Consider the following 16008-nt stretch of genomic DNA (forward strand, 5'->3'; position numbering starts at 1 on the left):
TATATTTATTTTTGTTAGTTACTTTGTTACTTTTGTTGATTTAACTTTTTGTCTAGGTGTTTTGAAAGTTGTTAAATAAAGTCAACATTATATAGTTAATAATGTTTAGCAAGTTGTTAAATAAATTCAATGTTGTATTCTCAATAGTGTTTAGAGAGTTGTTAAATAAAGTCAACAAAATTATTGGAAGCAAATACAGATGTGCCCTCTGTTCTGGCTCACTTGAATGTTTTACAGTAATATTTGCAATTTGAACATAGTGTCTATCAGAAGTGAGAACTACATAAATACACTACGTTCCACCATGTTGACCTGACATCTTCAACTGATTGATATATAGTTTCAATATAATCTACATATTTGTTAGAAGTAAGAAATATATAAATACACTATGTTCCATCAGATTAATCTTATGTTTTCAAGTGATTGGCATAGAATGTTATCTCACTGTGTCTACTTGTAAATATTTAAATATGTCAAGTCAAAACACGTATACCCATTTGTTATTCATTTCAACTTTTAATAATCTTATGTGTCATTTTAAAATGATGTATTTTGAGCTGTAGTTTCATTCAGTCATAAAGAAATGACTAGTCTGAGTCATGCTGGAATATTTCAGCCAATTGGGGCACTGAATCCCAGTCGGAAAGCATATTTTGAGGAGCGCTATGAGACGTGGGAACATGAAATTATTCCTCCGTTTCACTTTGGAACCCACTATTCTACTTCAGCTTTCACCCTCAACTGGCTGGTGAGAGTGGTAAGTCACCATCTAATCAAGATACTTATGTGGATTTAAAGTACTTTGTAACTCACAATTTAGTAACTTTAGTTATAAATAATAACATGGTATTGCACTTAATATATCATTTGACATTATACAGTGGACTAACTGTTTACTGGTTATTTTTTAAAATTTTTTCTCTCCAAAGATATGGCAAATTAAACAATACATTAAGCCACTGTCATGAATTGTTTCTGTTTTACATTTGGTGGAAAAAACTCTTCTTTTTTTTTAATATAATGTAAATATGTTTGACTGTTTATGCTGTGACTTTACTGGTATTGAGTGAAGGACCTTGTTATTGTATAAAACAAGATATGGTTACCAGGTGCACTTATGGAATGTTGTGATTATAGAGGAATATCAAATACTATGTTAGTTAACTGCTCTACCAATTGAGACATTCTTAACCCAAATGATAATACACCTGTCATAATAATATAATGAAGTATAAAGTAATGTAGAGAATTTGAGAAACCTAACTTTCAAAAGTATTTCATATAGAAAGACAAGTCAGTTTCAGAGACACGAGTCTAAAGCTTATTAATTAAATATTAAAAGTTATTTATTATTATGCACCCTTAGCTTAGGAATATTAATTAAGATAGATTATTTGACAATTCTGTGCTGCAACTGAATTTTTTTATTTATTTGCAGTCCACAGCTAACAAAAACAATATTTTGCTCTGTACAGTTGTAACTGGAACTGACATAATGATATTCCACCCCAAACATTTGTTGCCTAAACCAACATAACACTCTTCCACTCTGTACAACTATTGTTGTAACTGACAAAGCAGTCTTCCACACTTTGTGCTTGTTGACATAACTAATATAGCAGTCTTCCACACTTTGTGCTTGTTGTCATAACTAATATAGCAGTCTTTTACACTTTTTGCTTGTTATCATAACTAATATAGCAGTCTTCCACACTTTGTGCTTGTTGTCATAACTAATACAGCAGTCTTTCACCCAATATTGTTGTTGGAATTCACACAGCATTTTCCACTTTATATGGTTCTCATTGGAATTGATACAGTGGTGATCTTCCAGTTCATACAGTTGTTGCTAGAATTGGCATAGGGATCTTCCACCCTATTTGGTTGTTGTCAGAACTGACCTAGTGATATTTCACCCTACACTCTTCTTGTTGGAATTGACACTGAAATTTTTCACTTTATAAGGTTGTTGTAGGAATTGATCCAATAATCTTCAACTCATATAGTTGTTGTTGGAATTAATGTACTGATGTTCCACCATATATGTTTGTTGTCAAAACTGACCCACTGATCATCCACCTTATACAGTTGTTGTTGGAACTAACATAGCTATATTCCACTGTATAAAGTTGTTGTCATGAACAGAATGCATGTTGATAAAAAGTGATTCTGTTGTTCATTAACAACTGTTAATAGATTACATGTAGACAAGTGGTAGGTGATTATATTGTTTTAATACCAGAAACTTCTTACATACAAACTATTCTGGATACAAAACGTTTTTAATCTGTGTATGTAGTTTGCTCTCTTCTCAAGTTACTGACTCGTGTTTCTAGTCTTTGCATATTACATTATATTAAGTGTAATTTATTCTACATAGTCACTGTAAAGAACTTACTCGAAACAGCTGGTAAAGTCAGTCCTTTTCAGTGCAGTTAAGGTGTTTTTGTTCATGTGACCAACGTTATTAGCAATTCTATAATTGTTGGTCCAAAAGCAAGTTAATATGTAGATAGTTTATAAAAATATGTTCAAACATTTGGTGAACACCATCTGTGATTCTAAAGCAAAATAGAGTTCAAAAGAAATGGCTTACTTATTTACAATATAAAATAACTGAAGTTTTACCACACACCATTAGATTATGCCTCAGTACAGGATAGGATATATACCAGATGAATGTGTAAATTTACTGCAGAAATGAAACTTGGACATTAGATATATTTTGACTTCCATTTTCTGCTTTGTAAACTCTACAGGAACCATTCACGACCATGTTTCTAGCCCTTCAAGGGGGAAAGTTTGATCATGCAAACCGCATGTTTTCATCAGTTGCTCAAGCCTGGAAAAACTGCCAACGAGACACCTCTGATGTTAAGGTAAGATTTAATTTTTTATATTGTTTTCCTTATACTGAGGCATGTAGAGAACCTAACATCAATAAATAAAAGTAAAAGAAGCCATCTTTATTGAAGAAGATAGCCTCACGCTGTATTAAACTGTGAAGCAATATCTGATTTTGTGATCTGTCTGTTCTGTACTACATATATATATATAGACCACATGTGTGCACACACACACACATATCTCTGTAAAGTACTTGCACCTGAGAATGACAGTTTTATTGAAACTTTATAATACACTTCTTTCATTATGCAGTCAAGCTGTCTCAAACTTTTTATTCTAGTAAAATTGCCAAACACAAAAGTTCTGTATTTTTATGCAATCAGTCTTTGAAATAGGTGTTGGGAAAATGTCATCCTCACACACACACTACATAGAATATGGTAAACATGGAAAGAGAAAGATGAGTCTCAAACATGGTAACCTTACAGTAGAGCTTATTGAAATGGAAACTATGTTGCAGATTATTGTCAAGATACAATGTCATCAGATAGAGTGGCACTGAACATGAAAATAGACTGTAAAGACATGGTTAGGCTTTATAATTGTTTGAATATGAAATTCTTTGTTTACATCTCTGTATACACACACACAAACAGTGACATTCATTTGATGTGTATGTCCTCTGCTGGTACAGCAGTAAGTCTGTGGATTTACAACACTAAAATCAGGGGTTCAGTTCCCACTGAGGGGAACTGATGTCTATTTCAATTAAAACATTCATTTACTGATGGCTAATTTACACTTTTTCTGACTGCCATCATGTGTTTAGTAATAAGCAAATGAAGTTACAGAGATTTTTCAGATCAGTGTTTTAGCCAACAGTAAGTTACCCCATCTCCACATAAGAAAAGTTGTTGTTGAAGTTAAATTACAAGCTTTGGAATTTTTATGAAGGTCTTTTACATACATGTTCATAATTTTAACCATTTTTACCACTCATAATTTTAACATGTTTACATACATGTTCATACCACTCATAATTTTAACATGTTTACATACATGTTCATACCACTCATAATTTTAATATGTTTACATACATGTTCATACCACTCATAATTTTAATATGTTTACATACATGTTCATACCACCCATAATTTTAACATGTTTAAAACTTTTTTAGGAACTCATTCCTGAATTTTATTATTTGCCTGAAATGTTTGTTAACAAGAATGGCTACCAGTTGGGAAAGCAAGAAGATGGGAGTGTTGTGGGGGACGTGTATCTTCCCCCATGGGCATCATCCCCAGAAGAGTTTGTCCGAACAAACCGTATGGTGAGTGCACTTAGCAACTTGTGAGAAAATAAAACACATGTTCCTTTAATAGGTTTCTCTTAATACTTAAAATATTTATTAAGAAGATATATATAAAAGGTTTATTCATGCATTATACTTTTCTTACGTTGTGTATTAATTTGTCAGGTTTTATGGAGATTTTATCATTGAATTTCCCTGTAGTGAGAACAGAACAAAACTTGTACACTAAGTTCTGATATAGTGGAATATCCATCACAATCTTAATGAGTAACATATTTTAACAGGCATTGGAATCGGAGTTTGTATCTTGTCAACTCCACCAGTGGATAGATTTGATTTTTGGCTACAAGCAGAAAGGTAATGTTATTTTGAGTATACAACTAGTTTTCATGAAATCAACTTCACATATCCCATTCTCTTGTAATATATATATGTATATATATGGAATGTGGAAATAGTTCTATTTAATTTTCTTACATCACTACTTGAGAACTCGGAATATTTTGTCTAATCCAAGTGTGAAACCAGTCCTAGATGTTATTTTCAGTAACAGAAATGAGTAAAGACTGGTATATATTATACTTTTATGTGACTTACTAAAGTCAACTTATGAAGTTGTCCATAGAGAGAATGTGTTCCATGAAATTCTTTTCATGTTGTTTGTCTGTTTTTAATGTTGTTAAGGAATGTTGTTTGTTTGTTTTCATGTTGTTGTTATGATAATTACAATTATGCAACAGAAAGTCCTTAACTTGTATTACTGTAGTTTTTCTCTTACCACTGTAGACTAGATGTAAAAATTTGATTTAATGCTATTTATGTTTTTAATTCAAAAATGAAACTGTTTTGTTTTATCTTAATTTCCTTTTATGAATTTTAATAATTTTACTTTAATTTTAACTTTTTACTGGATGTTTGGTGCAAATAGTCTAGTTGCCTTGCACCATAAAACACCAAACCAACGAATCATATTGTTTAGTCTGTTTTTTGTCTGTCTTCATGTTGTTAAGTGCTGTTTATTTGTTTTCATGTTGTTAAGTGCTGCTCTTTGTTTGACTTCATGTTGTTAAGTAATGTTTGTCTGTTTTCATATTGTTAAGTAATGTTGTTTGTCTGTTTTCATGTTGTTAAGTGTAATTGTTTGTCTGCTTTTTCTGTGTTTGAACTCAACATTGTAAACCCAGTTCATGAAATCAGTTCATGACCTAGTTTTATTCAAATCTAGTTTGTTTGTTTTTTTAAATCTAGACATATTCCAGCAGCCATACTATTCATTATATTTGTTTCATTTAGCATTATATATGAAATGTTTGTTTCTCTTCATGCCAAGTTTTGTCTTCCTCATTCCAGTGGTGACAAATTGCTGTAGTTACAGTTGAGATTGAGGACTTCTTATTACTACAGTGCCATGTGACTGTTCTCAAATATCTAAATCCATTAACAATCAAATAAGTAGGAAAAAAAATATTTTAACCCTGTAAACAAAAACATTAAATGTGATACCTTGTAGCCTCTCTGCCCAATTCTCTGTTGAATATGAGAGTTCGCTCTCTCTTTTTTAGCACTTTAGAACATTATCTACATTGACATGTCAAGACTGTGATCTTGCCAGTGGAGTTCCTCATAATTACAGCTCTACTAATACAGTTCATTTAAACTTAAGTTAAATTTATTTCTGTGTCCTCTCTGTTAATACCTGAAAATTGGGTGCTAAATCCACAGACCACAACAGTAGCATGGCACTGTCAGTTTTTGTACACATGTGATAGGAAGGATGTTTATTTAATCATACTGTGGAAGTCTGCCTAATTGATTCCTAATACCCACAGAAAGTACAGAATTAATTTATCAGTAGAGTATAGTGTCACTTCTGTTCATACCTCTGTGTTGAGATAGAAGTTACTCCAAGTTTAGTATCACTTCTGTTCCTACCTCTGTGTTCAGTTACATGTTATTCCAAGTTCAGTATCACTGCTGTTCCTACCTCTGTGTTGAGATGGAAGTTACTCCAAATTTAGTATCATTTCTGTTCCTACCTTGGTGTTGAGATAAATGTTACTCCAAGTTTAGTATCATTTCTGTTCCACCTCCATGTTCAGATACATGTTATTCCAAGTTTAGTATCACTTCTGTTCCTACTTCTCTGTTCAGATACATGTTATTTCAAGTTTAGTATCATTTCTGTTCCTATCTCTGTGTTCAGATAAATGTTACTCCAAGTTTAGTATCATTTCTGTTCCTACCTCTGTGTTCAGATACATGTTATTTCAAGTTTAGTATCATTTCTGTTCCTATCTCTGTGTTCAGATAAATGTTACTCCAAGTTTAGTGTCATTTCTGTTCCTACCTCTGTGTTCAGATACATGTTATTTCAAGTTTAGTATCATTTCTGTTCCTATCTCTGTGTTCAGATAAATGTTACTCCAAGTTTAGTGTCATTTCTGTTCCTACCTCTGTGTTCAGATACATGTTATTCCAAGTTTAGTATCATTTCTGTTCCTACCTTTGTGTTCAGATATGTTATTCCAAGTTTAGTATCATTTCTGTTCCTACCTTTGTGTTCAGATATGTTATTCCAAGTTTAGTATCATTTCTGTTCCTACCTCTGTGTTCAGATGCATGTTATTCCAAGTTTAGTATCATTTCTGTTCCTACCTCTGTGTTCAGATACATGTTATTCCAAGTTTAGTATCACTGCTGTTCCTGTCTCTGTGTTCAGATACATGTCATTTGAAGTTTAGTATCACTTCTGTTCCTACCTTTGTGTGCATATACATGTTACTCCAAATTTAGTATCACTTTTGTTCCTACCTCTGTGTTGAAATAAATGTTATTCCAAGTTTAGTATCACTTTTGTTTCTGTCTCGTTGTTTTAGTCATTAAATGGTTTCTATAGAAGCCTCTTTGCTGGTCTTGTTAATTTATAGTCGGTTATATATCTTATTTTTATGATTTTGAAGCAGTAATTTATTTTTCCCTGTCTGTACGTACCCACGCTAGTAGTAGAACATTGCTTCAGTGAACGTTATGTGGGAGACCGCCTAACGAGCCGTAACTGACGAACCCGACTTGTAAATAGCTATATTTTTCAAGCTTGGGTCGCCCAGGGAGGACAATAGGATCACTGTTTCACCACACTATGCGGTAGTTTGTTACAAACAAATAAAACGAGCGAAAGTTGACCCTCTGGCCTACAATGGTAGTAATACCATGCTACCGTTGATTCGTAAGGTCGCGTGCATTTTGGTTGAGTATAAGCACGTGCTGTAAATAATACTCCCCCACCCCATTCGGCCAATTATCTAACATTGTAGAAGTTTGGGTAAAGATATGGGTGACGTACTGTAAGTTACAACAAATAATTCCAAATGTTGTTGAATGTGAATTAAAACGTCGCTGTGGTTCATTTTCTAAAAATAGATTAAATAATCTGATTCATCTATTAATAAACAGAAAACTAACAGTACTTCTTATTTTATAGTGATTCACATAGTACTTATCTTTTGTATGAATTCACATGGTATTTAACATATATTAAACCATATGCTACTTATGTTTTATATTAATCCATATGGTAGTGACTATGTTTTATATTAATCCATATTGTGCTTGCCATGTTTAATATTAGTCCATATGGTTCTTAACGATGTTTTATATTAATCCATATTGTGCTTGCTATGTTTGATATTAATTCATATGGTACTTACCATGTTTGATATTAATCCATATGGTACTTACAATTTTTTATATTAATACATATGGTACTTACCAATGTTTATATTAAATCATATGGTACTTAACGATGTTTTATATTAACCCATGTGGTACTTACCATGTTTAAGATTAATACACATGATACTTACCATGGTTATAAAAGTTTCTTTTGACGAACTGTATTCATTTGTGACCAACTTTTGAGACTGTATATAATGTAGAGGTTTGAATTTACTTTAAAGTGTAGAAATATTGCAACGCTAAAAACAACTGTAAATTATTTCTTGACGTTAAAAGTTTTTGTTGTTATTGTAGCCCCAGTGATGTAATTGACTCCATATGTGGACCATCTAGTTTTTTGTTTTTTTGCTTAATTTGTTTTCTTTTTTCTGTCGAATGGGAAACATTATTGTTGAAGGAGTTAATGGGGGATCTTTTACGATTCGTTAGAAAGACGTGTCTGATTGTGACCTTGAATAATATAACTTTGAAAAATAACGAATACTGGGTGACTAACACATATGGCTTCCTTTCAAGACACGCCCTTCGAGTCGAATCTCCCATAGTACATATAAAACATATTGAGGATACTCAGAATGATTAGCTTCTCTTAATAATTATGAATATTTTAATAGCATAATTATATATATGTGTATATTGAAATGGTTAAGAATTCACATCCACTGGAATTTTTTTATCATTAGTGTAAATCATTCTTCGACCCATTTTTTGTTAAACCTAACTTGATGATGGAACATGAAGATAATAATAGGAAGGAGTTATTGAAAGTTCCGGAATCTTCCCAATTTCATCATCAGTAACATAGAGATACAGCAGAAACAAACAATATTTGTAATTATAAAAGAAATACATACATAGGAGTTAACAATTTCATTATACAAATATAAGACAAGTAAACGTGGCACAAATGATTCAGTTAAAATAAATTTAAATTTAGTAAGACTGTACTGTTTGTGGACGGAAGGTAAGTTTTTATGTGTGATGTTACTTCTCAAAAATATTCCATAAAACTCACCTTCTGTCCACAGTTAATACACAGTCTTACTATATAAATGTTCCTGTTATCACGTCTGTCTTTTATTGTATGTAATGTAAATCACTGCTTTATTATATTGTTTTAAAACGCGTTTTTAAATTAAGAGCTGTAGCTAATGAAGTTAAGTGTTGAGTACGGTGTTGTTCAATACAACACAACAGTAGATTTTATCCTACTTACATACCCAGGAAGAACTCATGGTTAATTTAGGTTTGATTAATGCAACCTAAATAAATAAGATTTTGTACTACTTATCAGGATAACTAGGTGATGGTTGAGATTTAATTAATACTACCCAACAACATATTTCAGACACCTTATTCAGAAAGAACAATAAGATAAGTAAGGTTTGATTCTTATAATCCCATAGTATATTGCTTAACCAGACAGAACCAGAAGACATTTCATGTCTGATTAATCAAACAAGATATACACCTTTCTGTTTTTCCTCTATGTTTCCTTCTGTTACCTCTATGCCTGTTTATTTCCACCTGTGCTGTTACATGCATACCATTTGTTTTCTACCTATAATGTAACATCCACGCCTGTCTGTTTTCTACCTATAATGTTACATCCACACTTGTTTTGTATTTTTTCTACCTGTAATGTTACATCCACACCTGTCTGTTTTCTACCTATAATGTTACATCCACACTTGTTTTGTATGTTTTCTACCTGTAATGTTACATCCACGCCTGTCTGTTTTCTACCTGTAATGTTACATCCACACCTGTCTGTTTTCTACCTGTTATGTTACATTCACACCTGTCTGTTTTCTACCTGTAATGTTACATGCACACCTGTTTGTTTTCTACCTGTAATGTTACATCCACACCTTCTGTTTTCTACCTGTAATGTTACATCCACACCTTTTGATTTCTACCTCTAATGTTACATCCACACCTTTTGATTTCTACCTGTAATGTTACATGCACACCTGTCTGTTTTCTGCCTGTAATGTTACATTCACACCTGTCTATTTTCTACCTGTAATGTTACATGCACACCTGTTTGTTTTCTACCTGTAATGTTACTTCCACACCTGTTTGTTTTCTACCTGTAATGTTACATCCACACCTGTCTGGTTTCCTGCTGTACACAGATATGACTGTTGTTGTACTCCATGGTAGAACCGTTTTAATTGTTAATATTAATTAGTTGATTTAACACACAGTTGCGAAATAAATGAGTTTCTGCTGTTTCTTTAGGTCCAGAGGCTGTTCGTGCAACAAATATGTTTTATTATTTAACATATGAAGGAAGTGTAGACTTAGAGAATATGAAGGATCAAGCAATGAAGGAAGTAAGTAACAGTTTTACTGGTGTTTAGTTCTTCAGCTCTCCTTAAGGTTTCCTACAAAGTCACAGGTGAATTGAGACACCTGGGAGCAGCCAAACAATATAACCTGCAACATACAGTGTATGTTATCAACAGGAGTGAAAGTTTAGCAGTTTTTCTGTAGTTTGAACCATGACATATTTTCAGTGGATGTGTCCTTCCAGTATTTAACCAAATTTCAAACTAATTCATTAAGAAATACATTTCCAATTTTGATTTTCTTCCTATTTTTTCTTTGCACCAAAACTACAGAAACTATTTGATATTAAACTACATTTAGCTCATATAGATTTTTTTTTTCTAATTTGGTACACTGATAGATTTTTAAATCATCCAATTTGGAGTCCCATTTGGTGTAAACATAAGCCACATGTGCATGGTTATTCAACAAAGCCACTCACATTTAACAAAAATTTTTGCATACACCTACACAAAAAGTCCTGATCTATTAGTCTAACATTTGCAATACAAATTTATCTAAGAGTAAAAGTGGGCCATTTTTAATTTTTATCCTTCAGAATAAAGATGGCCTATTTAGAATAACAAAATTATAAAGTGAAAAGTCTTGCAGGTACATAAAGTGTTTTTCTTCCTATTTTTTCTTTGCACCAAAACTACAGAAACTAGATATTAAACTACATTTAGCTCATATAGTTTCTAGCATAAGCCACAAGTTATTCAACAAAGCCACTCACATTTAACAAAAAATACACCTACAGTCCTGATCTATTAGGCAATACAAATTTATCTGAGTAAAAGTGGGCCATTTTAATTTTATCCTTCAGAATAAAGAGTATTGAATAACAAAATTATAAAGTCATTGTTTGGCCAAATAAACTAGATTAGCAGTTTCTAGCATAAGTTTTCAAAATAATCATACGAGCGGATGGTTAGTATTGATTATTCATTGCCAACTTTTAAGCACAGTTTACTAAATTTTATGGAATTATCCTAATTAAATAGGATTTAGCATCATGTGATATTAGCTCCAGTGATAAGCATAAATAATGATGCATTATATGGTTTTAACAATTGCATACTGGTAATGACAAGAATCTGTTAATCTAAATTCCATGGCATGAGTATAAAGAAAGCTATTAAAACTGTTTCAGAGAGGTAAAAGAGTCCTAAAGCTAATGTTGGTTATTATCAAGCATCATTTTCTTACTTGCTATGGTTTATTGGTGTGTATTGACAAAAAGACATGGTATGTGATCAAAAACACCTCAGGTGTAACCAAAAAGGTGCAGCCAAAAAAAAGGATTGAGTGTATGGTTTCAAAGAATGAAATCAGAATTGATGGCCAAACTGACAGCTACACTTCTAGCATTTATAAGAATTTAACAGCAAATATTTATTCATTAGTTAACTAAGCCACATATTTTCGTGATGACAAGAATCCCACTTGAAGTAAAAAAAATTTCTTCTCAAGATGTCTGGTTTAGTTTATGCATCATCATGTTCAAAATTGAACAAAATTATAACCTGACTAACTAATTCTTTAAAATTTTTATCAGTGCTCTAAGTGTAACAGTTGGACTGCCACTTTTGAGTTCACTCCTTTAAGTTGCACCCACAATTATTTTTTGACTGTACCTATTTTTTACACCTAAATAGTTTTTGATTAAATATCACATAGCAGTTAATCATGTTTCCTATCCCCTTCAGTATGATGCTTTTTTATTGGAAATTACCTAACAGAAATCAGTGTTTTTATTGCCCTTTTTGGTACTCTGTATTTTTATATTAAAAGACAAAATTTGTTTCATGTTCATTTATTATATTTTTATACTAAACAAATTAATTGAATATATTTCAGTTTATGAGTGACATCTTTTCTACATTGTGTTTACACATAATTCAAAATAAATCTAAGAGAGATCTATAGAAATGTTTCCAAGGGCTACTGTTGAGCAATGACTAATAAATCATAACAAGCAAATAACTTGAAATAAGTAAGAGTATGGTGAGAAATGGTTTGTTTAACTCTGTTGTTGAGGGATGGTTTGTTTAATTAACTTGGTTGTTGAGGAATGATTTGTTTAACTCTGTTGTTGAGGGATGATTTGTTTAATTTATCTCTGCTGTTGAGGAATGGTTTGTTTAATTCTACTCTGGCAAGTGTTTTCTGAGCCATGGAGGGAATCAGAGTTATCTTGGATTCATGGAAGGGGTTAATAATTAACAATTTGCAGTTCTTGAAAGTATCTCCGTAATTACATCTGCTGAGTCATAATATAAAAGTTTCACTTCAAGCAGGTTATAAAATAGATTTTAAGATTATTATTTTTTTCACCACCACAATGCCTTGAGCGTAAGTAGTGCATGTAAACCTGTGAATGACCACTAAGAAATTTGTGGATTTCATGAACATTGGCTTGTGAGAAAATCTTATATTAATTATAATAATGCAATCAATAAATATTGAGAATTTTCTTGTAACTCAAAGCTTAAACTTTCAATCTGAAAATTATCAATAATATTCTTTTTTTCTTCCTTGCAACTTTGCTTATTTCATCTTCCTTGATTTATTGTAACATATTGTAAGTTGATTTTTAAAAAGCTATTATTTTTTAACCAATTGTTTATTTTATAATTATTTAGCATTGTCAACATTTTTTTTCTTAGGCTATCGAAAATCAGATAAAAAGTTTTGGTCAGACACCATCTCCTCTTCTGATGGAACCACATCCTCCTCGGAGTTCAGCCATGCATATTGTAAGTCTTTGATTTTTCTTTTCACTTCCAGTAACCCTATTATCAAGGGATAACACAAAGAGAATTTGAGATTTTTGAGATAAGGAAAATTATTTTTAATTATAACTTGAAATATTACTTTACACACAGACTATTCCAAACAAATACTCAATGTTTTCAAGGGCAGATCTTTATTTTAGTTTATTATATAAACTTCATTTAAAATAAGATTTATTCTGTGAAAAACTTATAATATTAACTGAAATACTGACAAATTTTCCTAAAATATACATACTATTATTGAAAGTTAGATGTATAAATCTATAAAGACTTTTAAAGAGGTCACATGGTCAGTCAAATTGACTGATTCTGTGTTGAGAGAATTAGTTTGTAAATATTGTTTTCATATCTACTCAAAGCTCAGCCACACATCATGGGTATTGTCTTGTTGTTATGTAAAACATCGTTTAGTCTCATAAGCCAACTAAACATTCTAGTGCCTCATTCTCATCATTGAGTTATTTTTAAACTATCATTGAATATTGATATTATAAACTCCTTTCCATGGAAGTTCATTTTTCCCTGAATGTAAAGGTGAATAATGTTCAGTAGACAACAGGTATATGTACCAAGAATGTTTATACTGTGTTAGGAAAACATTGTGTTCAGTTTAATGTTTTGGCTTTTCCACATCACACATTTTATTAATTTGTTACTATGTATATATAGATACAAATATATATGTAAGAGACTATAAAAGGTGTCACACCTGACATGATGATTTTGTGTGTTAAGAGTCCAATGATGTTATATATAGATATATATGTAAGAGACTATATAAGGTGTCACACCCGACATGACGGTCTTGTGTGTTAAGAGTCCAGTGATGTTATATATAGATATATATGTAAGAGACTATATAAGGTGTCACACCCGACATGACGGTCTTGTGTTTTAAGAGTCCAATGATGTTATATATAGATATATATGTAAGAGACTATATAAGGTGTCACACCCGACATGACGGTCTTGTGTTTTAGAGTCCAATGATGTTATATATAGATATAAATGTAAGAGACTATATAAGGTGTCACACCTGACATGATGACTTTTTGTGTTAAGAGTCCAATGATGTTACATATAGATATATATGTAAGAGACTATATAAGGTGTCACACCCGACATGACGGTCTTGTGTTTTAAGAGTCCAATGATGTTATATATAGATATATATGTAAGAGACTATATGAGGTGTCACACCCGACATGACGGTCTTGTGTGTTAAGAGTCCAGTGATGTTATATATAGATATATATGTAAGAGACTATATAAGGTGTCACACCCGACATGACGGTCTTGTGTTTTAAGAGTCCAATGATGTTATATATAGATATATATGTAAGAGACTATATAAGGTGTCACACCTGACATGATGACTTTTTGTGTTAAGAGTCCAATGATGTTATATATAGATATATATGTAAGAGACTATATAAGGTGTCACACCCGACATGACGGTCTTGTGTGTTAAAAGTCCAGTGATGTTATATATAGATATATATGTAAGAGGCTATATAAGGTGTCACACCTGACATGATGACTTTTTGTGTTAAGAGTCCAGTGATGTTATATATAGATATATATGTAAGAGACTATATAAGGTGTCACACCCGACATGACGGTCTTGTGTTTTAAGAGTCCAATGATGTTATATATAGATATATATGTAAGAGACTATATAAGGTGTCACACCCAACATGACGGTCTTGTGTGTTAAGAGTCCAGTGATGTTATATATAGATATATATGTAAGAGACTATATAAGGTGTCACACCCGACATGACGGTCTTGTGTTTTAAGAGTCCAATGATGTTATATATAGATATATATGTAAGAGACTATATGAGGTGTCACACCCGACATGACGGTCTTGTGTGTTAAGAGTCCAGTGATGTTATATATAGATATATATGTAAGAGACTATATAAGGTGTCACACCTGACATGACGGTCTTGTGTTTTAAGAGTCCAATGATGTTATATATAGATATATATGTAAGAGACTATATAAGGTGTCACACCGACATGACGGTCTTGTGTGTTAAGAGTCCAGTGATGTTATATATAGATATATATGTAAGAGACTATATAAGGTGTCACACCCGACATGACGGTCTTGTGTGTTAAGAGTCCAATGATGTTATATATAGATATATATGTAAGAGACTATATGAGGTGTCACACCCGACATGACGGTCTTGTGTGTTAAGAGTCCAGTGATGTTATATATAGATATATATGTAAGAGACTATATAAGGTGTCACACCCGACATGACGGTCTTGTGTTTTAAGAGTCCAATGATGTTATATATAGATATATATGTAAGAGACTATATAAGGTGTCACACCCGACATGACGGTCTTGTGTGTTAAGAGTCCAGTGATGTTATATATAGATATATATGTAAGAGACTATATAAGGTGTCACACCCGACATGACGGTCTTGTGTGTTAAGAGTCCAGTGATGTTATATATAGATATATATGTAAGAGACTATATAAGGTGTCACACCCGACATGACAGTCTTGTGTTTTAAGAGTCCAGTGATGTTATATATAGATATATATGTAAGAGACTATATAAGGTGTCACACCCGACATGACGGTCTTGTGTTTTAAGAGTCCAGTGATGTTATATATAGATATATATGTAAGAGACTATAAAAGGTGTCACACTTGACATGATGGTCTTGTGTTTTAGAGTCCAATGATGTTTTCACCAGTCACTGAAGAAGTATCAATGATCATGAAGTTTCTCTCCAACTCTCCTATCTGTCATATTTCAGCAAATACTTATCCACAACTACCTTTACCATCTGTTGTAACCGTAACCTGTAACCAGAACTTTGCTGTCAATCGATGGAATTCATCATTCTCAGGTAAGTACTTCCTGAGTTACAATCTTTCCTTAAGTACATACAAGTGTTGGCTGGCTGTAAGATTTTGTTATGTGAAAAGAGATTCACAAAGTTGAACC

At 32.1% G+C, this 16008-nt stretch overlaps 1 protein-coding gene across 2 annotated transcripts in view; it reads left to right on the forward strand.

Annotated features, from left to right (window-relative positions):
* The window catches only part of LOC143237289 (neurobeachin-like), a 210664-nt gene that overhangs the window by 183220 nt on the left and 11436 nt on the right, over positions 1-16008 (forward strand). For both annotated transcript variants that reach the window (XR_013019973.1, XM_076476364.1), the window contains exons 41-47: positions 620-760; positions 2763-2882; positions 4031-4183; positions 4450-4522; positions 10145-10239; positions 12904-12993; positions 15733-15910. Coding sequence is in view for 1 of the 2 variants with exons in the window: in XM_076476364.1 (XP_076332479.1) it covers positions 620-760; positions 2763-2882; positions 4031-4183; positions 4450-4522; positions 10145-10239; positions 12904-12993; positions 15733-15910 (850 nt within the window). In the remaining variant the exon portion in view is untranslated. The remainder of the gene's footprint in view (positions 1-619; positions 761-2762; positions 2883-4030; positions 4184-4449; positions 4523-10144; positions 10240-12903; positions 12994-15732; positions 15911-16008) is intronic.

Source organism: Tachypleus tridentatus, chromosome 13 (genome assembly GCF_004210375.1).
Source record: "Tachypleus tridentatus isolate NWPU-2018 chromosome 13, ASM421037v1, whole genome shotgun sequence".
Classification (NCBI taxonomy): domain Eukaryota; kingdom Metazoa; phylum Arthropoda; class Merostomata; order Xiphosura; family Limulidae; genus Tachypleus; species Tachypleus tridentatus.